General features: G+C 56.8%; 1 protein-coding gene across 1 annotated transcript; it reads left to right on the top strand.

Annotated features, from left to right (window-relative positions):
• The first annotated feature begins 2956 nt into the window (after positions 1–2956).
• On the top strand, positions 2957–23219 carry LOC104666334 (refilin-A). Its single transcript, XM_010368413.2, has 3 exons — positions 2957–3492; positions 19352–19461; positions 21390–23219. Exons 1-3 carry the CDS (start codon positions 3286–3288, stop codon positions 21721–21723), a joined length of 651 nt encoding a protein of 216 aa, XP_010366715.2. The 5' UTR covers positions 2957–3285; the 3' UTR covers positions 21724–23219.
• Positions 23220–23924: the final 705 nt, after the last annotated feature.

Raw genomic sequence — 23924 nt, 5'->3', positions numbered from 1 at the left:
GGAAGCCATTTGGATCAGATCATTCTTTACCTGCTTCAAAACCTCTTCAGATTCTCCCATCCCTGGCAGATAAAGCCCCAATCCCCTGGCACAGCATAAGGGCCTCCGTAGACCTGGCACCTTCTTCCCTCTGCCCTTTCCTCCAGCACTGGGCCTGGAGCAGGTACCCCGATCTTGAAAGACCCCCTTTTCTGCTCCTCAAACCTCACATTTCAGGGGCTCAAGCCCCTTTTCCTCCTGAGACTGGCCGCAAGAGCCTCCTGCCCTGCCCACTGCCTAGCCCCTGGCTCCAATGAATTTATGGAAATTTCGGCCTTTCCTCCCATCTTTGACATTTGCAGACCATCTGGTGCTGTGAGAAATAGAAGCTTCCACAGTACTGGCTTTCAGTTGAGGGGCGGTCCCCAGCCCGCAGCAGGATCCGAATAGGTCAGAGGTCACGGTCACTGGGGCCATCAGTGTGGGCTGCTGTCTGGGGGTTTGACATTTGTAATACACTCATGTTCTGCCTGCCGTCTGGCGTGCACACATCTCCAACCATCAACCACATAGGGCAGCCTGTTTCAGGGGAAACTTCCAGAACCCAGGTGGGCATAGTCATGAAGGCACTCTTGATAAGTGGGCTTCTAGATCAAGATGAATGGCATGAGGGGGACAGGATTAGTAGAGTGGGGCAAGAGAATTTCAGGACATCCCCCAAACACAGAAATCACCACAAATGATATTTTGCTGCAAAGTTTTAAAAGTCAAAATGGATGCAAACAGTTCAAGAGGAACAAAACATCAACATTTTATTTTATTTTAAGACAGAGTCTTGCTCTGTTGCCCAGGCTGGAGTGCAATGGCATGACCTCGGCTCACTGCAACCTCCGCCTCCTGAGTTCAAGCAATTCTCCTGCCTCAGCCTCCTGAGTAGCTGGGATTACAGGCGCCTGCCACCATGCCTGGCTAATTTTTTGTTATTTTTAGTAGAGACAGAGTTTCACCATGTTGGCCAGGCTGGTCTTAAACTCCTGACCTCAGGTGATCCACCCACCTCAGCCTCCCAAAGTGCTGGGATTACAGGCGTGAGCCACCACACCAGGCCTCAAAATACCAACATTTTAAATAAAGACAGAGGAACCCTGCAATTTTGAAACTCGACCTTGCCCACATTCTGCCCTGCCCTTGGTAGCTATTGTGGCCAAGGGGTCATTAGTCCCTGAGATAAGAAGAAATTAGTTATTGCCAAAGACTTTCTCCAGGGAAGCAGAAGACTACTGGGGCTGGCTGGGTGGGCATTTGGGAAATGTGAGTTTCCATGTGTCTGTGTTCCAGAAAGAAGCCCCCTCCCCCCGCCACTTTCATCCTAGTCAGTGACAGCAGTTCAGTCACTCATTCTGGTCAAGTGGCCCAAGGGCTGAAGAAGGCCTGTCTTGCCTAAGAATTGAAGCAAATGGAATCCTATTTTGTTGTCCTATTTTGTTTTTTTCCAGAATGTTCCAGATATTCAAACCTCTGGTTAGTTCTGTTTGGGGAGCAGACTTCCAGCGTTCTTTCCTGGGAGATATGGAAATGAGCTGTAAATTCATCTGGTGACAGATGCATGCCTGTCACCCTGTGGGCTCTCAGGAAGCGGCCCCACCCTCTATCAGTGTCTGGCACACACCTTACTCCCGCTGCTGCAGGGCCTGCGCCCTGCTGTTCCCTCCACGTGATGGGCTAATTCTCACTGCTTGGCTATTCAGATCTTATCTTTAAAAATCGCCTCCTCCAAGAAGCCTTCCCTGAACACCCCAAGCGTTAAGTTGTCCCTTTGGCTATTCTTGGTTGCAGCACCTCGTTAAGTTCCTTCCCTTAGACTCACAGCCTTAGCTTCCTGGTACATTGACAGCCTCCCTCATCAGACTGGGTCCTCCACAGGCCAGGGGCCAGCTGTCTTACGCGCGCCTTCTGAGGTCCGGCCGAGGCTGGGTGCAGAATGGGAGCCTGAGAACATCTTCAAAGTGCTGCCCTCAGTTTGGGGGTGTCCAAAGAGCGGATTCTGACACCCGGCTTCCCGCCCCTGATTTGGGCTTTCTGCTCTCAGCAGAATGGAAATGAGTGTGCCGTGCACACTTTCACCCTTCCTGGAGTCTCCCTCTGCTCTCTTCGCCCTGTTAGCCTCTCCCACATTCCTGCTTTTCAAAGCAGTCCGTGGACACCCCCAGCTGCCCCGCTTGCAGAATGGAAGGATGGATCCTCAGGAGTGAGGTGGGGGGCGTCTGTGTGGCTGGGCGTTGGAAATGCGGAGACGCCTTGCCAGGCATCTGATAAGAAAACAGTAAGGAAAGGAAACACGTGTTCTTCTCTCTTGGGAGGAAGGAAAAGAAGGGAAAGACGAGCAGGACCCTTGTTCATGAGCAAGGACCTGCCCGGAAAAATGCAGGAACAGCCAGATGCCTGGGGATTCCCGGAAGTGCTTCTCATCGCCGCCGCCGCCCCCCACCCACAAGTTCCACCCAATGCTTTCCACCCTCAAGGCCCAAAGAACTGGCCCTGGTTGTGCGGGTAACGGAGACGCCAGTACTAGGGCGGTGGTGGCACTCCTCCCCATCGATTGTAAGTTACAGAGAAAAAGGAAACTTCTCTAAAATAAAGTTTCTCAAGCTGCTTTTATTGGGACTTCAAATGAGACTGAGAAAGCCTCCAAGAGCACCACGAAATAGGATGCTGATGATGATGACTCGTATTTCTTGGGATGACTTGGTGACCCCACAAGGCACCCTCGGTGCGCTAGTGTGGTGCTTGTTTCGGGAGTGGGGGACACACGCGCCTCGTGGGACTCCGGCTGCTGGCTGGGCGCGCAGTCCCCTGGAGCGGGAGGGCCTCGGCAGAGGCGCCGGCCCGGGGCGGTTGCCCACCGCGCAGGCCGGGGCGGGGAGAGGAAGGGGGAGGAGGAGGCGCCTAGAAAAAGAGGCGCGGGCCGGGGAGGTGCGGAGAGGGCCGGGCGGCGACGTGCGCCTCGGGGCTGGGCCGGCCTGCGGGACCGCAGCGCAGCGCGGAGGCGAGGCCGGGCCCGGCGGGCGGGCGCCGCGGAGGGCCGAGGGCGGCGGCGCTGGCAGGAGCGCGGCCCGCGGCGGCGAGCAGGCTGCAGGCCCGCGGGGATCGGGGCGCAGGGGTCGCCGGGCCTGATCGCCGCCTCTCGCGGTGCCCGCAAGTCCCCGGGCGCGCAGCCCTCGCCCCGCCGCCGCCTGCCCCGTGCCTCGGAGCGCGGTGGAGAAGCCCCCGGAGGAGCGGGGGGCCCGCGCCCCGCGCCACCCAGACATGGTGGGCCACCTGCATCTGCAGGGCATGGAGGACAACCTGAAGGAGCAGGGCCGGGAGGGCTTGCTGGACAGCCCCGACTCCGGGCTGCCCCCTAGCCCCAGCCCCAGCCCACCCTTCTACTCCCTGGCGCCCGGTATCCTCGACGCGCGCGCGGGGGGCGCCGGCGCCTCCTCGGAGCCCACGGGACCCAGCGAGGCAAGAGCGGTAAGGAGGCGCTCTCGCTCCCAAATGGAGGACCGCGCGGGCGGGTGGGTGAGGGTTGCCCCTCGAGACGCGCGCTACTATAGAAGCAGGACGGACCTCCTCCTCTCACTGCCCCGCAGCCACGAAGGTGGCCAGTGACAACCACGCTTCTCAGGTGGGGACCAGGGTGTGTAGGGGGGAGGAGGTCCAGGCTGACCCCTGAACCTGGAGACCGCTCCCTGGCGGTAGGCCTCCCTCCAGAGTGATTCTTCCTATTGTCAGTAATAATGGGGGGCTCATGGGGCGGGATAAAGGACAGTCCGAAATTCCCAAAGAAGTTGGCTGCTGGCTTAGGTGGGCTTGCGCCCAGAGGCCCGGCATGTTGCAGACATCTGGACCCGGCCCCTCTGCTGCTCCGGGTGCCCTGTTTACTGTCCGGGCGCTGCCAACGTGAAAGCCTTTTCTTTCTTTCTTTTTTTAAATAACCAAATCCAGACAGGATCCCTTCCTTCTCGGGATGTTAAGGCATGTTGACGTGGAGCTTAGGCGGGAGGGGGAGGCTGGAACCCTGGGTCAGAAAACTCAGGAGTTTGTCTCCTGCCAGACTAAGCCCAGCCTAGGGGTGGATTCCGGTGGGGACCCAGCTTGGCGCCTGGCCTGAGACTGGGCGCCCCCCTGGCAGGCGGGGAAGCATGTGGGCCCAGCGGGCGCCTTTGCAGCTTGAGGAAATGACAAGTTGAAATGAGTGATCGCCCATCCCTGCCCGCTCTCTGGCTGCGCCCTGCCCACCTTAACAGCTTTTCTGCTGGGGCGTGTGTGCTGGCTCCACTCCCCGTTCCTGGGGCCCCAGGGATATGCCTGGCACTCACAGGGCAAAAAAGGCTTCTCCCCAGCTGAAAATCCTCCTCCCCACAGCAGAAAGGAGCGGCTCCCCGCCTCAAGCCTCAGGACATGACCTTCATGCGTGCCTTGCTTGTTTCTTCCCCTGGTGGGTCCCAAACTTGGCCGCCAATTGGAATCACTTGGAGAATCTTTAAAACCTACCCACACTCACCGCCCAGGTAGTCTCACTGAACTGATAGGGGGTGCAGGTCGGCATCAGGAGAGTCTGTCTCCCTGGGTGATTGTACTGTTTAGCCAAGTCTAGGAGTCACTATCTTAGACCAACTCATGCAGCGAATTTGAACTTTGGTCTCTTTATGCGAGCCTGGCGGGTGGAAGGGGCCGTGAGGACTTCCAGGAGTTGATAGAGGTGACCAGGGCTGTTTGCAGTGAACCTGATCTTGCTGTCGAAAGAGGACCAGCTTTCCTGCCAGCGCGTCTGGGATTTGGCACTGTCACACATTTGGGCTGCACAGGTTGGGACTGAATCCCCGTGGTGCCTTGCACAGTGGGGCTTGGAGAAAAAGGATGGGGAAACCGCCTTCTCCTTGGTTCCTTCCGTGACCCAGAAGCCTCCTTACAGAGGGTTTTCTGGAAGCGTTCTCTGCCAGCCGGGCCAGCCCGTGGCTGCCGCAAGAATAGCATGGCTGGCTTACTTATCTTGGCTGTTCTACTTGACTTTATTTTTTCCCCTTCCTGCTCACTGGATGCCAGGTATGGAACTGTGTTGCCCTGATCTTTTAATTTGGCTTAAAAGCAAAGCCCGGGGCTGTTTCCTCATGGGTAATGATACTTGGCATTTAGATAGCTCACACCGTGTGCCAGGCAACTGTCCTAAGCTCTTTATTTACATCAATTCATTTAATTTTCACTATATTCCCATGAAGCCTACACTCCAATTAGCCCCGTTTTCCAGAGGTGGAAGCCAAGGCACAGAGGAGGTTAGCAACCTGCCCAAAGTTGCCCAGCCAGGAAGCGGCTGTGCTGGGCCTGGCTGCAGAGTCTGCCCTTCAACCTCGTATTATTCCCCTTTGCACTGTGCAACTAATTAACTACCTGTGATTTTTTTTTTTTGGAAAACAAAATGCCTGTGTACCTACCGAGTTTGAAGGGCTGCTTTTGATAAAAGGGAGAAAGGATTGCCTGGCGCCCCCTCTTCTCAGCTTTGGGGCTTGCCACTGTGGCCATGCCCAACCACCCCTCGCCCATCCCGCAGGGCACCCCACCCCCGCGGGACACCCCACCTCCCCGTTAACTCCTGCTGAACTTTGCTGAGTACTCGCTGACGACTCAGGGAGAGTGCTTTTTAGGTGCAAATATCAGCACCCCATATTGTCTCAGGACAAAGAGGCGGAAACCTTTGATGCGCCTCATGCAGCTGATGCTTTCCAACACCCGAGGAAGAGGCTGGGGTGAGCCAGGAAGAGGCTGGGGTGAGCCGTGCTGGGTTTCCATGTGAGCCTCAGGTTCAGACTGCGTTTGGCAGGGTGGGTGTCTTTGTTCCAGTATCCAGTGACTGACACCACCTTTCTGATCAAAGTTGGTGGCATATGCCTCAGCTGCTGGGATAGACTGCAGTCCTGCCCCCAGATCTAAGCCACTGAGGTCCTCACCACCTTGTCACCTACTTTAGGAGGTTGGACGGACATGCATGCATGTTAAACCTGCCTACGCTTCACTTCATTAAAGAGGCCCCCCACTTGGTTTGAATAAGCTGGACTTGCCTCCTGGATGCTCACCACCCATTGAGGCAGGGTATCTGGGAAGCGGCTGGCTGCAAGATCAATCCCCAAGACATCAAAGGCCTTGGGGGCCAGGCTGGATATGAATGAACCCGGTCCCCACTGACCAGGGGCTTTTCGTGCTCACTGTTGGAGCAAAGGTGGGAACGTTCCCAATCACTCCCAAGCCAGTCGAAGAGCTGGGAATCAGGCATTGGTCCCCCCAGAACTTACTGAGCACCTACTGTGTGTCGCGCTCTGTTTGGGGCCTTAGAGGACACAGCAGTGAACAAGATGCTGACGGTCCCTGCCCTCATGAACTGGCATCCTAGCGGAAGAGGCACAGCCACCAGCTGAAATATGTGCGGCAGCAGCAGGTGGATGGAGAAGTGCCCTTAAGGCCAGAAGCTGGGTAAGAAGTGAGCTTTAGGCAGGTGGACAGGGAGCTGATGGTTAACAGAAACCCACACACACTTAGGGTACGAACTTTACAGTGCTAGGTCTGAGGTGTGCTCAGTCCAAGAGAATGGCACGTGTAAAGGTTCTGAGGCAGGAGTAAGCCAGGCTTGGCCTGCTTGGGGGATGGGTGCACCAAAATCTCAGAAATCACCACTAAAGAACTTACGCATGTAACCAAATGCCTCAGGAGCCACAGAGGCAGGGGCCACTGGAGGGGCTGGGAGAGGCGAGGTCAGTGACTTCTAGGCGAAGCTGAGGCCAAAAATTAAAATTCCATTTGGTCTTTTAAAAAGTACTTGTGACTGTTCTATTTTTATTTTTAAAAAGGCATCATGAGCTTCCACACTCCCCAAATTAGAAACTCAAATGAAAGACTTGAGTGAGGAGGGTGCCCGTGTGGGACGCAGAAGGTGGTCCTTTTGCATCAGTGTAGGGCGTGTCTCCGTGCGGGTGGGGACTTGTCTCCTGCATGGCCCAGAACAGCGGAGCCTGCCCACTGGCCTGGTGGGCATTCAGCCCACCGTCAGCTGCATTCAGCCCACAAATGTTTTTAAATTTATTTTTTAATCTTTTATTTCCATAGGTTTTGGGAGAACAGGTGGTATTTGGTTACATGAGTAAGTTCTTTAGTGGTGATTTGTGAGATTTTGATGCACCCATTACCCAAGCAATATGCACCGAATCCAATTGGTAGTCTTTTATCCCTCACCCCCTCCCACCCTTTCCCCTGAGTCCCCAAAGTCCATTGTATCATTCTTATGCCTTTGCATCCTCATAGCTTAGCTCCCACTTATAAGTGAGAAATATAGTATTTGGTTTTCCATTCCTGAGTTACTTCACTTAGAATAATGGTCTCCAATTCCATCCAGGTTGCTGCAAATGCCATTATTTCATTCCTTTTTATGGCTGAGTAGTGTTCCATGGTGTATATATACCACAATTTCTTTATCTACTCTTTGATTGATGAGCATTTGTCAGCCCACGGATGTTTAAAGCTGGGTGGGTGACGGACACAGCTGAGCAGGACAGATGCTGCCTCTGCTGCCTGTGAGCTCCCAGGGCCAGGACTGTGACTGCAGGTTGAGCAAACACCCACACCCTTCTTCTCCTCCCCACCCTGCCCGACAGAGCTGTGGGCATTTAGGGGTTGGCATCGTGGAGGAGTGAGGATGACTTTGAGGCAGACCTATCTCCGCAAGTGAATATGGGCAGTTTGGAGAAGTAGCCCTGTGTCATCTTACTACACTCAGGGAGACTGAAAGTGGCATTTGAGATCTTACATTGTGTTCTCTGGGGTGCATGTTCAAATAAACAGCCCCTCTGTGGCAGGCAAAGGACTCAGCCCGTTATGGGGCAATGGCATGTGGTGACAGATCTGAGCTGTTGCCACCTCCCAGATGCAGAGACGGGGCCTCTGGCCCTGGACTGCACCCACAGCTGGTGGCCTGGGCTCTGTCACCTTCAGGGCTCCCTCCCTCCATCCAGTCTCTCCCAGTCTGTTTATGCAGTGGGTGGATTTCTGAAGAGCGTACGTGAGAACTTCCCTAAGGAAGATGTGCTGGATCCCTGGACCCAGATTCCAAGAGAAGCCCATCCCTGAAAACTCCCTGGGGGTGCCCAGCTCTTTGAGACTGCCTGTGGTCTCAGCCATCCCTTTGGACCTTGGCTGGGACCCTTGGGACTCTTGGATTTTCTCATTTCTGCTTCTTGTCTGTGATGGTGAAACTGAGTATGACAGAGGAGGGAGAAGGGAGCTAGTGAGGTAGTGCTGGGGTTGGGAAGGAAGGAAGGAAGGATGGATGGATGGATGGATGGATGGATGGATGGATGGATGGACAGAAGAATGGATGGATGGATGGATGGATGGATGGATGGATAGATGGATGGATGGATGGATGGATGGATGGATGGATGGAGGGATGGATGGATAGATGGATGGATAGATGGATGGATGGATGGACAGAAGAATGGATGGATGGATGGATGGATGGATGGATGGATGGATGGATGGATGGATGAGCAAATAAATAGAAGGATGGATGGATGGATGGATGGATGGATGGATGGATGGACGGACAGAAGGGTGTATGGATGGATGGATGCATGGATGGGTGGATGGATGGATGATGGATGGATGAACAGATGGCTGAACAGATGGACTTAGGAAAATAGGGATCAGCCCCCATGGCCCCCTGGCAGGCTCACAGGTGTGTTCCGGTGAAGGTGTCTGAGCAAGCTAAGGTGGAAGACAGCCAGGTATGTCAGGACAAGGTGGGAGGGAGGAGCCTGTTTGCAGAAAGGGAGGCTGTGAGGAGGGAGAGGAGAGAAGGGAAAGCTGGAAGCCCTGCGCCTCCTTCCAGCCGCGTCTGCTCAATCCCAGGCCTCCAGCGGAAATTCAGCAAAGCGTCTGACAGCCCTGGTCTTGCGGGCAGCCTTACCCAGCTGAGAAACTAAGCTATATATGTAGCTCTAGCATGAAAAGAAGACAAACAGGCTCACGGCCTTCCAGGTGCTCTGGAAACAAGGGAGCCCCCTGCATGGGGAAAATGCTGCCAGACAGACTGGGGGCAGCTTTCCTGGGGGCAGCTTTCCTGGGGGCAGGTGTGGTCTGTCCTGTGTGCCCTCCAGTGCTCGGCCTCCCTGTGGGGCACGGTACGTGAACTGCAGACACCTCCTGGTGTGCCATCTGTATCTTAGGATGCGCAGGAATCCAGAGGGGATATTTGTCCACCTTGCAGCAAATCCAGCCTTTATAAGGGCAGGATCTGGGCTCGCTGTTCTTTGTGTACAGAGACGGGGATCCCTGTCTGGGAGGCCGCCCGACCATTGTGGGTGGTATCTTTGAGAACTGACAGTGTTCTGAGTGTCGGGGGGAAGTGGGAGACCCTGCCCGAAGCCCTGCAGCCTGCGCAAAGTGATTCTTGTGCCCTAGGTTGGCGGCCCCCATTCTGTTATTGACTGGCAGAGCTGTGGCTCCCCGCACTCATTTCTCAGAGCTGCCGTGACAAAGTGCCACAGACTGGGTGGCTTAACACTGAAGAAATTCATCCTCTCACAGTTCCGGAGGCCAAGAAGTCTGAAATCAAGCTGCTGGCGGAGGCACACTCCTCTGGAGGCTCTCGGCGGGGGGCATCCGTCCCACCTGCCTCTCCCAGCTACTGGCCGCATCACGCCAGTCTCTGCCTCTGTCTTTATGCGGCCTTCTTGTCTCTGTGTGTGTCCCCATGTCCAGATATTCCCTCTTCCTATAAAGACACCAGTTCTTGGATCAAGGTCCAACCTGATCTAATCTGACCTTGTCTTAACTTGATCACATGTGCAAAGACCCTCTTTCCAAATAAGGTCACAGTTGCAGGTACCAGGGTTCAGGACTTGAACTTACCTTTGTGGGGGACACAAGGCAGGCCACACCTGTCTTGCTGACTTGGGTGCATCTGGCCTGCCCATCTCAGGAGGGAGCCCAGCCGGAGCATCTCAGGAGGGAGCCCAGCCGGAGCACCGCCTCCAAGCTTGTGACGTTTCTCACCGTTTGCTCACCGTTTCTCTGCTTTGGCTGTCAGATCCTGGGCCCGTGGGTTCCTTGCTGGGCCCTTGATAGTTCTTGGCTCTTCAGGGAGCAGCCTGACCCACTCAGGGTCTCCTGGGATCCCCCACAAGCAGACTGTGTCCTTCCGACAATCACATTCAGGTGCCCCGTTGTGCCACGTTGGCGGAGATTGAGAAAGACCCACCCTGCCCCAGGATTCGCCAATAGCCAAGGCTGTCATCAGAAGGGTGGGAATTCTTGGTGCTTAAATGCCTTGGTTCATCTTCCTCATGGGTGATGGTCAAGGTTAACATTAGCCCAGCCCGTGTGCTTTGGTCTCAGATTCCCTGTGTATATCCCAGACAATCAAGTTCTGACAGCACCGGAGGTTCTCATCACCAGGGAGGTCAGGAGCTGAGCTCAGGGGAAGCTGTTGCAAGGCTCCATGTGGCTTTGGCAAGGACGCCTCTCCTGCGGCCCGTGTGGGGCTCCCTGGCTGTCCTGCTGTCTCCAGGAGCAGCAATGGGAGGGCTCTGGGTACCTCCTCCTGCCTCCAACTCCTGCACTGATGGGCCACTAGTTGGCTCCTGTGTGAAAGCTCATGGTTCAGTGAACTGGGCCATAGTATCTGTGGATGGCCCTGTGTCACCCAGGCTGTGCCTTCCTGTGAGTCCCTGCCCAGACAAGCCCAGACTACAGGTCTGGCAGGCTGTCACCACGAGGCACTGAGCTCTCGACAACAGAGCGGCTATCTTTCTTCACTGGCCCATGGGCTATGGCCTGTGTAGCAGCCAGGAAGGTGGGGAGCTCCGAAGAGCCCCTGTGTACTTTGACTTCCAGCCAGTGAGTGTTCATCCCTGCCCCAGCGGCTCCTGGGGAAGGCTCCTGGGCCAAGCGGGTGGGGCCTGGTGGGCCCTTGGTGAGTGTCAACAGGACCCAGCACCCTCCAGGGCCTGTCCTGCCCCCCACACTGTCCTGCTGCCCAGGAGCCTGGGAGTAAGCCCAGCCTCCCCAGGCTACAACAGGCTTGCCCTGGACCCTGGAAGGAGCTAGGAACCTGGGCTTGGGCCAGCTCTGTTTTCCCTCCTAGTGGGGAGGGAAGGATAGCATCTGGGTGACTCTCCCGTGTGCCTGAGACTCACTCGTTTTCCCCTGTCCCGACATCCCAGAGCTTCAAGGTGGATGCTGAGCCCACTAGGAAACGCCAGCTTGTGCCTTGGGCATCCCTGATGGGCCCCCAGCCCCAGAGTGTGGGCCTTGCCGACGGCACAGCCTCGTTTCACAGATGAGCCAACTGAGGGCAGCCAAGGGTATCTCACCGGATTCTGTCTAGACCAGAACAGGAGCCTGGGCCTGTGGGAGGGCACTGAAGCCTGATGGACCAGCTGAGGATGGCAGTGGGGAGCGGGTCTGTCTAGGGGCTTCCTGTGCTCAAGGTGACCGCACAGCCAGGGCAGGTGAGCAGTGACAGGTCCCGTGTGCGTGTGCTCGACTCCTTCCCTGGCCCTCCCCTGCCCTGCCAGCCCCCATGGGACTGTGTGTGACCCAGTTTTCGGGAGTATCTCGCTCCCGCGTGGCTGGAAAGTCGGACTTCCAGGGCCGCAGCCTGCCTTCTTGGCCGCGAGAGGCACTTCCCTTGCCCACTCCCCAGGCTGGCTGGAGTCCGTGAGGCGCCACGACCATTTCGATGTTCGAATAGCCCTGCAGCCAGAAAGACCAAGCTCTGAGCCTCCAGTTGAACTGGTGGCTGCCACCACCTTCCCTTGGCGTCTGGCCCTGCAGCTCTGTGGGAGTGTCCTGGGCCTTGGCGGGGACTTCCTGAGCCGTCTCACCACCCAGGCCCGCTGGACGCCAGCCTGCATTGGTCTGGGCTGCCACAGCTTCTGGTGTCTCCTGGGCAGTGCTTCCAGCTTGGGTGGATGTTGGTGTTTTTTCAGCGGGACCCTTTGGCAAATGGTGCCCAGAGCTCTGGCTTCCCGGGCCAGCCTGTGAAGTAGGCCTTGTCTACTGCTGGCAGCCAGGTGGGGAGCGGGACCCGACGGAAGGTGGCTGCCTTTGTCGGCGCCCATGCTCCAGGTGTGGCGGTATCCGGAGGGTTTGGCATTGTCTTCATTCTGTGTGCACCAAGGAGAGATGCTAGGGCGGGGGCTCTGCCACAGCACAAAGGCTTTGCCTCTGAAATAAGCCCTCCCTGCTCGATGGGTGAGGAGTTAGCCTTTCCTGGCAACACACGGGTGGGTAACGCCAGCAGCAGGCTGCCTTTCTCTCCCTCCAGCCCTTCCACCTGTCTGGACAGAAGAAACACCTCCCTAAACCTTAGTGCCTATGTTAATGTCCCCTTCCACACGGTGTCGTCCTCTCTTCTCCCCTGTGGCTTCACATCACCCCCTCTTGCAGGAGAAGGGCCCTGGGGGTTCCTGTGCCTCATCTCACTCCCACCGGGCCCAGCACACAGTAGGTGCTCAGCAAACAAACACCTGCACGCACTTGGGAAAATGCCAAGCTTCAGATAACATTTTTTGGGGAGTGTGTATTATTTCTAGAAACATGGAGTCATATAGAGTCTTGCAGCTGGGGTCAGTGTTGACTGAATGGTGAGCCGTAGAAGATGATGATGGGCCTGTCTTGTCACTGCCTTATTTTTGTGAAGTGACTGTCCTGAAATGATGCTTGCTTGCTCCTGAAAGTAAGGAGAAGTGTTGTTTTAGGTTCGAAGGGTGTGAGCTCTACCTCTGTCCAGAGAGGCGCTTCCACCCCAGACCTTCATGGGAGAGAAGGATCCCTGCTGTGGGCGCACTGGCACCCAGTGCCACCCCTGGGCTGGGCGCTGTTCCACATCGCTGCCAACTCTGACCCAGCCGCACCGAAGCCTGGGAGGCGGGTCCTCCTATCGCCCCACTTCAGAGACGCGGAGGCTGTGGGGGCCCAGAGATGGGAAGTCATTGGCCCAAGTCACACAGCTTAGTAGTCTCTTATGGCTGCTGCAGCCAGTTACCAAACACAGAGTGGCTTTGAACTGCGGGAATTTGTTGTCATGTTCCAGCTCTGGAGGTCAGGAGTCCTAGAATCAAAGTGTCGGCAGGGCTGGTTCCTTCTGGAGGCTCAGAGAGAGTCCGTTCCTGTGCCTGTTCTGGCTCCTAGAGGGGCCCGTGCTCCTTGGCTTGTGGCCCCTTCCTCCTCATCAAAGCCAGCAACACAGCATCTTCTGGCCTCTCTCCGACTCTGACCCCCTGGAACGCTGTGATGACATCGGGCCCACCTGGGTGACCCAGGACCGTATCCCGTCTCAGAATCCTTAATCACATCTGCAGAGTCCCTTTTGCAGATATTCCCAGGTCCTGGGGATTAGGATGTGGACAGCTTTGGGGGACGTTGTTCAGCATGCCACACCCAGGCAGGGAGCAGCTGCCTCTCTTTTGGGCCACTCACTCTGTGTCAATGCCAGGGAGAGATGGGGCCACCTCGAGGCCATCTGCTGGGGGCTTCCATCCTTTGCCTGTAGTCCTCAGCCCTTGTGCTGGGGTGACTGTGACTAGCAGGGATGGGGCTGCTGGTGATGTTTGTCCACAGGCTGCTGCCAGACTTGAAGACAGGCATGGGCCCAGCCTCGGGGCTCTCTGGATTGGGGCAGGGGCTGCTTTGCAGGTGTGGAGCCTCCCCTCCTCATATTGCAGGGACGGAGAGGTGCTGGGTCCTGGGCTTAGAGGTGATAAGGACTCCAGCCTTAGGGAGCTGCTTCTCCAGGGGTGACAGAAACACAAAGGGGTTACTGCAGTGGAGGCCAGTAGATGGGAGCGCCTGTGTCCCCACAGAGGACGCCCCTAAGAGTTGGAGCGGACTCTGAGTTGGCTCTTGCCAGGCCAAGTGAGAAGGAGCCAGTGCAGCAGGGAACAGCGGGAGCACACAGGCAGCCTCGGGTCACAGACAAGGGGCCGAGAGAGAAACGGGCAGAGGTCCCCAGTGGGAAGCCTTGAGCTCGTGTCAGGGGAGCTTGGAGCTGAGGGGGCAGTGATGGGACAGGCCCCTGGGCATGAAAAGCAGTGGAGGAACGAGGGTGAGGGCCCGGGCCCTGGAGCCGCACCACCAGCGTCCAGCGCTGGTCTGCCTCTTCCAGTTGTGTGGCCTTGGGCAAATGACTTTGCCACTCTGGGCCTTGGTTTCCACATCTGGCAAATGGGGGTGCTGCCAGCAGCTGTGTGCTGGGGTTTTTATAAGGATCAGATGAGTAGGATATGTGGCGAGTGCCCAGAATGCTGCCCGGCACCGTGAGAGCGCAAAAAGCTCTCCATCCTCATAGTCCAGGCAGGTATGGGGGTGGCAAGGAGGGGACAAGGAGGGGACAGATGTAGGAAATATCAAGCCAGGCCCGGGCAGGACTTGGCTCTGAGTTCATGGTTCCCGCTCGGTCGGCCCTCTACTCCCCCTGCCCGAGGCGGTGTGCATGTGGTCGCCATGGTTACAGGCATCAGCCTGGAGGAATAGGGTCCCCACCGCCTGCTGTCCCCCATGGGAGCCAGCTGCCCCCTCTTCAGCCAAGAACAAAGCACTGAGCCTCACCATGCACTAGATGCTGGGGTGTGGGGGATGGAGACCGTGCCTCCCCATCCATGGGGGCATCATAATCTAGGTAGGGCCAGAGAGCAGGGAGAGGGCCGCAAACCTAGAAATCAATGCATAAGCAAAACCTGCGGAGTGCCATGTCCCAGTGGCAGTGGTCAGGGAGGTGTCACGGCCACTGTGCATGGTGCCTCACTGCCTCAGTCCCCAGTGGCCATGAATCCCGGCTGCCCACGGCTGGCAGCTCTCCCATTTCCTAGAGAGCTGTCCTTGGGGGAAAGGGAGCTTCTTCCACCCCCAGGAGTGAGGCAGCCAGTGGCCAGCAGCCCCCTGTCCCAGGTGGGACCAGTGCTGGGGCAGCCACACTCCTGCGCCCCTAGTGTGACGGGGCCCGGCTGGTCACGGCTGTGCCCCCGCCTTGCCTGGTTGACACCTGCTTGGCCCCTCTCTCCCATTCCCCTGGGAGGACTCCACCAATAAACTGGTTTCACAATCCATCCCCAGTCCCTGATCAAGATGGGAGGAGGCCAGGCCGGGGACCCACGGTGGTCTCAGCCAGCCCCGGCGCCTACATGGAGGGCTGGGAGGCACAGGCCCCAGAGTTCGCTCCTGTCTTGATTTTTAGCATGTGGCCTTTTTGTGTGCTCTTCCTAGAGCCGCTGTAAAAAACAAACAAACAAACAAACAAACAAACAAACAAACAAACAAACAAAACTGCCACAAACTGGGGGGTTTGAGACAATAGAACTCTATTCTCGCACAGTTTTGGAGGCCAGAGTTCCAATCCAGGTGTGGGCAGGGCCACACTGCTTCAGAGGGCCCCAGGGGAGGCTCCTTCCCGCCTCGCTGGCTCCTGGTGGCTCCAGGTGCTCCTTGGCTTGTGGTTGCGCCCCTGCCATCCCTGCCTCCACATTGTCCCTGTGCATCTGCGCCTGCTTTTTTTTTTTTTTTTTTTTTTTTTTTTAGGCAGAATCTCGTTCCGTTGCCCAGGCTGGAGTGCAATGGTGCGATCTCGTCACACTGCAACCTCTGCCTCCTGGGCTCAGGCGATCCTCCTGCCTCAGCCTCCCTAGTAGCTGGGATTACAGGTGTGAGCCACCACGCCTGGCTAATTTTTGTATTTTTAGTAGAGACGGGGTTTCACTGTGTTGGCCAGGCTAGTCTCGAACTCCTGACCTCAGGTGATCCGCCCACCTCGGCTTCCCAAAGGATTATAGGCGTGAGCCACCGCCTCCATCCTGTGTCCACTCTTGTAGGGACACCAGTCATTGGCTTTCGGGCCCACCCTCCTCTGAGATGACCTCATCTCAGGAGCCTCAATTCCATCTGCAAAGGCCCTATTCCAAATAAGATCCCGTTCACAGGGTCTGTGTAGACATGGGGTTTGGGGGGGCCCTATTTGACCCACACTGCCCTTGTCCTTGGGAAGCTACCTCTAGCTGTGTTTCTGGTGTCCATGCCTTGACCCTCACTGCTTCTCTCAAGGACCTCTGTGGGTCCATCTCGTCCTGGCCACACTGGGCCATGTCCCATCTCCCAGGGAGAGGGTCTGCATGTTTGAGACCAGACTGTGACCTCCCTTGGGTCTCTGCCTCTACCCCAGGCACCTCCAGCCCTCCCCATTTTGACACAGGCAGACAGAGCCAGGGGCAAACCCAGGACCTGCCCAGCCAGCGGCCTGAGTGGCTCTGAGGAGAGCAGAGCCATTGATGGGGCCATCTTGGGGGCCTTTTCTTTGAGGGCCTCTGCACACAGCATGCAGTGGTCATTTGGAGCTGGGGCTGGCCTGCCGGCTGGAACCTCACCCACAGCCTGCATCCCCCTAGGGCAGCCTGTGCAGGGTGTTTGCTGAGACCGTGAGCGTGTTGTGGATCTGCCCCGGCCAGTGCGACAGCTGCCAGTGTGTAGTGGGTGTGACTGAGGAATGTAACGAGGACTGCTGAATTGTAATGAATTTAAGTTGAACAGCCCCATGCGGCTAGTGGCCTCTGTATTAGAAGCCCTAGAACAGGGTCCCAGGGTGGCCTGCATGCCAGGGGGAGGCAGGGCTGAGGGCGTGTGGGTGTCCTGGGTGCTGTTTGTGGCTGTGTGGCCCCGGTGCCCAATGTGGGGGGCGCCAGGACCTGTGGGCCCTGGGTCCACAGTGAACTTGGCTTCACCCCTCAGATCACGTCCCAAGTGGCACTGCACAGGGAAGCCCTCCCTGATTACCTGATGGTCAAACCCTTCTCGTGCCCTCATCACCCTGACGATCACAGCCCTCCCGACGGTTGGCATCTTAGTCCATTGGTGGGGCATTGGTGAGAGTAGTAGCGGATTCAGGCAGCAATCTCCGATGAGGTGAGGAGACCCTCTCTACCACCGTAGCAGCAGTTCAGAGCGCAGTGCCGGCACACAGTAGCTGCGCAGTGAGTGAGCTGAATGGAAGATGTTCTGCCGTGGCTGCGAGCATCTCTTCGAATCTACACTCATACTTTCTCCAAAGCTATGCTATTCATACGCTCTGGGTCTATTATTCATAACCTCAGTGATGAACAAGCTATCTGAAAAATAGGCGGGTTATTTAAAGCCCTGCCCTTCACCTCTCTGAGCCCTTGATGTGGGCACATGTAGTTCCAGCACAGGTCCTAGGGAGTGGCCTTGTCAGGCCCCCTGCTATCCCAGCATAGGCTAGTCAGGCGGGGGGATGCCTCGTAACAAACATCCCCAATCTCAATGGAATCGAAGCGTAAGGGCTTCTTTCTGGCTTTTACTATGTATTCCTCACGGGTTGGCCGTGACTTGAGTGTCACAGCAACACCTCAAGGAGAACATCTAGGGCTGCCTTAAAAGGCTTTAGGGGCCAGGCGTGGTGGCTCACGCCCGCAGTTCCAGCTCTTTGGGAGGCCAAGGTAGGAGGATCACTTGAGCCCAGGAATTTGAGATCAGCCTCGGCAACATAGTGAGATCCTGTCTCTGCAAAAATTGTTTTTTAAATTGACTGGGGCATGGTGGCATGCACCTGTAGTGCCAGCTGTGTGGGAGGCTGAGGTGGGAGGATCGCGTGAGCCCAGGAGGTCAGGGCTGCAGTGAGCCGTGGTTGTACCACTGCACTCGCGCCTGGGTGACAGAAAGAGACCCTGTCTCAAAAAATAAAAAATAAAAAAAATAAAATAAAAGGCTTTAGAAGCAGAGCCTCCTGGCCCTGCCCTAAGTGAAACCTCTACTTCAAGATGCTCGTTTTGCTGGGCTGGCCCTGAAGGACCCCCACGTGTAGATGGACAGGGTTTTCTTGGGTAGGTGGAAGAGCGGAAAGGCCTGTGAGGCTGAGTCTGGCAGGGAACACTTCAGGAGGGAAGAGTAGGGTAGGGGAGGGCAGAAGTGTCACCGCGTTGGCATGAGGAGAGGCTGCAGAGGCCAGAGGTCTGTGTTTTCAGAATCAGTTCGGGGCTGAACCAGCGGCTGAGCTTGGGGGAGAGGGAGGTGGGCCGCAGGATGGGGTAGGGGTCCTTAGGCCACTTCCTGTGAGGAGCAGGATAGGGTGGGGGTCCTTAGGCCACTTCCTGTGAGGAGCAGGATGGGGTGGGGGTCCTTAGGCCACTTCCTGTGAGGAGCATTGGGCAGGGGCATGTCCCTGATGGTCTTTGCTTCCACAGGGAGCGGAATATTGGGACAGACTTTAAAACAGACCAGAGAAAGAACTTCCCAGCGTGGAGCTGTGAGGTGGATTTGGGAGGGGAACAGAGAGTGCTTTCTTTGTGTCTGTCTGAAGGGGCTCTTTCTAAAGGGACTGTGGATGGCTTCTTTTCCCATAGAACTCTCTTTCCCCACCTTGCCAAGATTCTTCCAGCTGCAAGTGACAGAAAGGCAGCTCAAATGGTCTGAAGCCTCCCTCAAAATGGATTTGCTGGTGCTCACAACTGAGGGATAGTTTCAGGTGTGGCTTGATCCAGGCACTTGAACAATGTTGGAAAGACTTGATCTTTCACCGTCTTTGACTCCTGCTCTCCTTAGTGTAGCTCCATTTCCGCATGGTTTCCAACCCGCCACCCCACATTCTTAGCCCCCACAGGGGGGCTGTCTCCACAGCTCTGGAGGAGAACCTGGGTAGCTCTCATTGGCCCAGTGTGGGTTACACGCCCATGTCCAATCCAGTCCCTGTCTTCAGGGAGATGTGGTGCCATTTCTAGAAGATGTGGATGCTGGCTAGGCCCACCCTGCTCTCCTGCAGACATCTGCCATTCCGATCGGCTTCCTGTGCCCCTCTACAGGCCTGGCCAGCTCCCACCTGTGTGTCCCTCCCTGGCAGGTGTGCCACAGACACAGATGTGGTGGGGTCTCTACCCCTCTGGAGGTTACCTGAGCCTTGGGTGGCATCAAGAAGGGCTAGGAACCCTTTCTCCAGGCTGAGTATGGTTTCAGCCCCGTAAAGAGCACAGAGGGATCCCAGTTCTCCAGGGCTCTGAGCTGGGCTCCGGGGTGGGTGTGGCCTGGAGGTTGCAGTGAGAGGCCATGACCACACCCCTTGTTGAGATCTGGGAGCCGGGGGGCAGGCTGGTGGTGGGGACTGGGCAGACCCCTGAATGCCTGGATCCCACGAAGGAGCTCTGGGGTGGGCTTCCTGATGGGCCCCACGAAACAGCTTCCAGACCAAGCCAGGGCCAGAGGGTGTCAGGTGCTCCTATGTGCCCAGCAGGGAGCTGAGGCCACTGCAACAAGGAGCTGCAAAACCCTGCGCCCCTGGCTCTCCCCACAGCCCTCCTCCCGACCCCCAAATCCCCCAGCGCCGGAGATGAGGCCCCGCATGCTGCCAGTGTTCTTTGGGGAGAGCATCAAGGTGAACCCGGAACCCACGCATGAGATCCGGTGAGTGGGCCGCTGGGCTCTGTGTGGGAGGAGGGGGCGGGGGGTTGGGTGCTGGTCCTGACTGTCTTGTGGGATGGGGGTGGGGACTAGGCCAGGCTGGGGGCTCAGGAGGCTCCCTACCCTCGAGGCGGCCCCTCTGGGTGCTGTCTTCTGGGGAGGATGGCCGTGTCTTAGCCAGAGACAAAACTGATTTTAAGAGACTCTGACCCCAAAGGACCCTCTGTATCCACCCTATGCCCCCACCCCAGGCCTATTCAGCCATTTCCCATTTCCCCATTTCCCGTCTGCTCCAACAGGCTTTCATTTAAAATCCAACCTCTCAGAAAAATTGGAAAATTATAAACATAACAACTTGTGCACCCTAACTCTCCCTCCCTTCTCCTGCCAGATTTTTTTTTTTTTAGATGAACTCTCACTGTGTCACCCAGGCTGAAGTGCAGTGGTGGGATCATGGCTCACTGCACCCTCAACCTCCTGGGCTTAAGCAATCCTCCTACCTCAGCCTCCTGAGTAGCTGAGACTACAGGTGTGCACCCCCATGCCCGGCTAATTTTTGTATTTTTTTGCAGAGATGGGGTCTCACTATGTTGCCCAGGCTAGTCTCCAGCTCCTGGGCTCAAGTGATCCTCCTGCCTCAGCCTCCTAAAATGCTGGGATTACAGGTGCGAGTCACTGCGCCCAGCCCCTGCCAGACTGTTAGGTATTCACAACCAAACCATTCAGACAACTCAGGCCTCTTGTCACTCTGTTGTCCAAGAGTTAGGGCCACTCAGCTGCTCCATGTTCTTTGTGACTGTAACTTAGGTTCTTGAGGCCACCCATGAGCTACTGCACTGTAAGTGTACTGGGTGCCCCTCCCATGCACATGACATCTTAGGTGGCATGTGAATTGAAATAAGGCACCTCTGCTTGGGAACATCCCACGTCGATTTGCCCTCTTCTGAAGCTGCTGGGGCTCAGGCTTCCCGAAGGTGGGCTGTGGGATCTGTGATTTTTCCCACGTATCTATGGGGCTGTCTCCATCCGCTTGTCCCTGTCGAGTGGGGCCAGCCAAGCATCTGAGACCTACTGCCTGCTGCCCCTGCCAGCCATGCCATGGTCCCAGGAGACAAACGGGTCCACTTCTAAATTATTTTTCAATCCCCAAACAGCCTTCACTGCCTAGTTTTTAAAATGCAAGCCAAAATTGGATCATCAGAAGCCCAGCAAGGGTGGAGGACGGATGGCTTGACCCTCAGGACCTCTGATGCCTTCACAAGTCTTCTGTGACCACCTTTGGGGGTTCGATGGGGAGGATTCGCTCCCTCCCAGAGCTTGCAGTTTGATTTCCTAAAGCTCTGGATGTGGAACTGGGGGATCCTAGTCAGTGACTCCTCCAGGGGTGTGGAAGGGACTTTTTGGTATTTTGATATAATTTCAAACTTTTTGAAAGGTTGCATGTGCGTCTCAAACAGATTCACGGGTTGTTTATATCTTGCCCTATTTGAGAGGAGATTGGTGACATCCTGCCCTTTAGCCCCCAGATACTTCAGTGTGTCTCCTAAGAACAGGGACATCCTCTTCCATGACAGCAGCATAGTTGTCAGCATCAGGGAAGTGCACACGGTGACGCCAGCACCTAACCCACACGACACGGTCAGTTTCACCCATCGTCCCGATAAGGTCCTTTCCCGGCTTACTTTTCTCCCCAGTTCAGGATCCAGTCGAGGTCCTTCATTGCGGTTAGCTGTCTTGCCTCTTCAGTCTCTGTGAAGCCAGGACAGTCCCTCGGTCCTTCTTTGACCTTCTTGACCCTGACATTTCAGAGCAGCACACACCCGTTAGGCTTCAGAGCGTCTGCCCAGGGCCCTTTCCTGTCCATGCTGTGGGCAGGGAATCGGGCTGCTCCCCATCCTGGGCTCACTCCACTTCCCTCCTGTCCTTTCCAGCTGCAACTCCGAGGTCAAGTACGCCTCAGAGAAGCATTTCCAGGACAAGGTCTTCTATGTGCCTGTGCCCACCGTCACAGCCTACAGCGAGACCATCGTGGCGGCACCCAACTGCACGTGGCGCAACTACCGCAGCCAGCTGACCCTGGAGCCACGCCCACGTGCCCTGCGTTTCCGCAGCACCACCATCATCTTCCCCAAGCATGCCAGGAGCACTTTCCGGACCACCTTGCACTGCAGCCTGGGCCGGCCCAGCTGCTGGTTCACCGCCAGCGTGCAGCTGCAGCTGTGCCAGGACCCTGCCCCCAGCCTCCTGGGCCCTGCCATGCTCTGACGGGGCTGGGGCCGGCCCGGGGTGCTGGAGGAGCCGGGAGCCCTGGGGAGGAGCCGGGAGGACGGACAGGATGAGCTCGGCCTGGCACTCTGGCAGGAGGCAGGCAGGGAGGCTGCCAGGCCAAGGACCCACGTGGAAGGAGGTGGCCCTCGGCTGCCTGCCCTGACCTACAGGCTAGGTGGTGGTCTCCTTGTTTTGGTGTCCAGGACTCAATAAAAGCATCTATTTTTTTTTAGCACTTAAGCTGGCAAGGCAGTAGTGGCACACACTTAGTTGGTGGCCACCTTCAGGGTCAGGGGAGAAGAATGTGTCCATAGCGTGCCCTTGAAGCAGAGAACAGCCCAGAGCAGTGCGAGGACAGAGGCATCCCAGCCTCAGCTGGTGGGAGTGGCTGCCGCTCCCTGAGAGCCCTGCCACCCCAAGTGTTCCGTGCTGGTGGCCAAGGCCGTGTGTGAGGGAAGAGGGGTGCCTCTCTTCCCTGCTGCTGGCCTGGGGTGTTTCCAAAACAGACTTTCGCACACATGCAGGTTGCACCAAGAGGTCTGGAGGCCACCTCTGGTGGTTGGCTGAGCCACCTCTGGCGGACGTTGAGCCAGGAGGTTGGACAAAGGCCGGATGCTGATGCCAGGGCTGGAGTTGGTTATATTGGGAGCGGGGAAGACCTAGAAATACTTTGAGCCATGGCCTTGCCAGTGTCCCATGCCCTCCAGTATTGAATTCAGATTTGGGGCACTGCCTGTCAAAATGGAAAGATTGGTGCTCAGCCTTGGAGCCTCACCTGCAGGGTGTCCCCAGCTAACACCCATCCATGCACCACCTCCAGGACTAGCACCCCGATGTCAAAACCAAGTGCCCAGCGGAGGCGGTGAAGCTCTCAGAAGTGCTGCCACCTGTGTGAGGTCGGGTCTGAACTCGAGGGAGTCAGAGCTCAGCTGTCAGTTTAAAGAGACACTGAGGGGACCAGGTTGCCGCCCTCAGCCTGCGCTCCTGTGTGATAGATTCTGCAATGACAGCACCTTACTCCTTCCTGCAGCAGCCTCACCCCTGCCCGTGGGATATTATGGGAGGAACATGAGCCAGACGAAGGCTTGGCTCAGGGCTCCCTGGAACAAGGCAGTGTGCACAGGGAGCTGGGGGAGCCCTCAGCCTGGGGCAGCCCAGCAGGCCGCTGAACAAACAGCCCAGAAGCCGGCACTGTGGCAGGGTGCCCCTCTGAGCCTTCCTCCCCGCTCAGACCTGAACGCACTCCGCAGTTGGGGGCTGCCCCTGCCACTCCCCTGGTAATCCCCAAAAGGTGAGGGGAAGGCTCCCTGGGGCTTGAGCTCCCTCTGTGGAGGTGAGGAGGGGAGATTCCGTTCACATCCGGGAGGGCGAAATGACTGATTTATTTTTATGTATCTACACAGAGAGTGCATTTTCTCTCCAGAGATGCTTTCCGGTTAACAGAGGAATAACTTAAGAAATGGATTGATTATCTTAATAAACTGCAAACCCAACGGGACTTCCTCTTCTGTCTGTGAGACCCTCAGCTCCCGCTGGGGTTGGGGAAGGGGAAGACGGGTCTCCAGGCCCCTTTTCCTGTGTGGCCATCACTTTCTTTCCACTCGGAGCTTGTGCCCTAAGGAGCCGGCCTCGGCCCTGATCAAAGGAACAAAGAAGGACTTAGCCCCCAGCCCTGTAGACAGCCTCAGGGTACACCAGCTCCACCCAAGAGCCACTTAATAAATGCAGAGGCCTGGGCCCTACCTAGGGACTTAGATCTGGGGGGCAGTTCCTTGGATGGGCCCGGGCATCTGGACTTTTGATGGCATGCATGTCTTCAGCTCCATATCCCGGCCCTCAGCTCTGGCAAGCCCCTCAACCCGCAGTGCCCCTGGAGAAGAGCCCTGGCTGCCACTGCAGAGCAGGTGGCTGGGACGCACCTTACAATCTGTTTCTCTCCATCTCGCCCTTGGAGAGGCCCCTGGGGCTCCATGGAGATAGTGAGTGCGTTAAACGGGCCACCCGGCAGACGGGACAATGTCCTCAGCGAGTCAGACTGGAAAATCAGACTAGAATTTGTTCCGAGGTTCTGGAGTTGGTGGGAGCAGGGGATAAGGGAGTATCTTTTGCCACAGAGACTGCCGGGGACAGGTCCTCCAAGGGGATGTGTCACAACAGTGCCATGGTCAGGACTGGTGGTGGCCTCTTGAGGTCCACAC

The sequence above is a fragment of the Rhinopithecus roxellana genome, chromosome 10 (assembly GCF_007565055.1).
Source record: "Rhinopithecus roxellana isolate Shanxi Qingling chromosome 10, ASM756505v1, whole genome shotgun sequence".
NCBI classification, from domain to species: domain Eukaryota; kingdom Metazoa; phylum Chordata; class Mammalia; order Primates; family Cercopithecidae; genus Rhinopithecus; species Rhinopithecus roxellana.
Note: the sequence above shows the minus strand (reverse complement) of the source record. Positions and strands in the feature narration are given on the sequence as shown.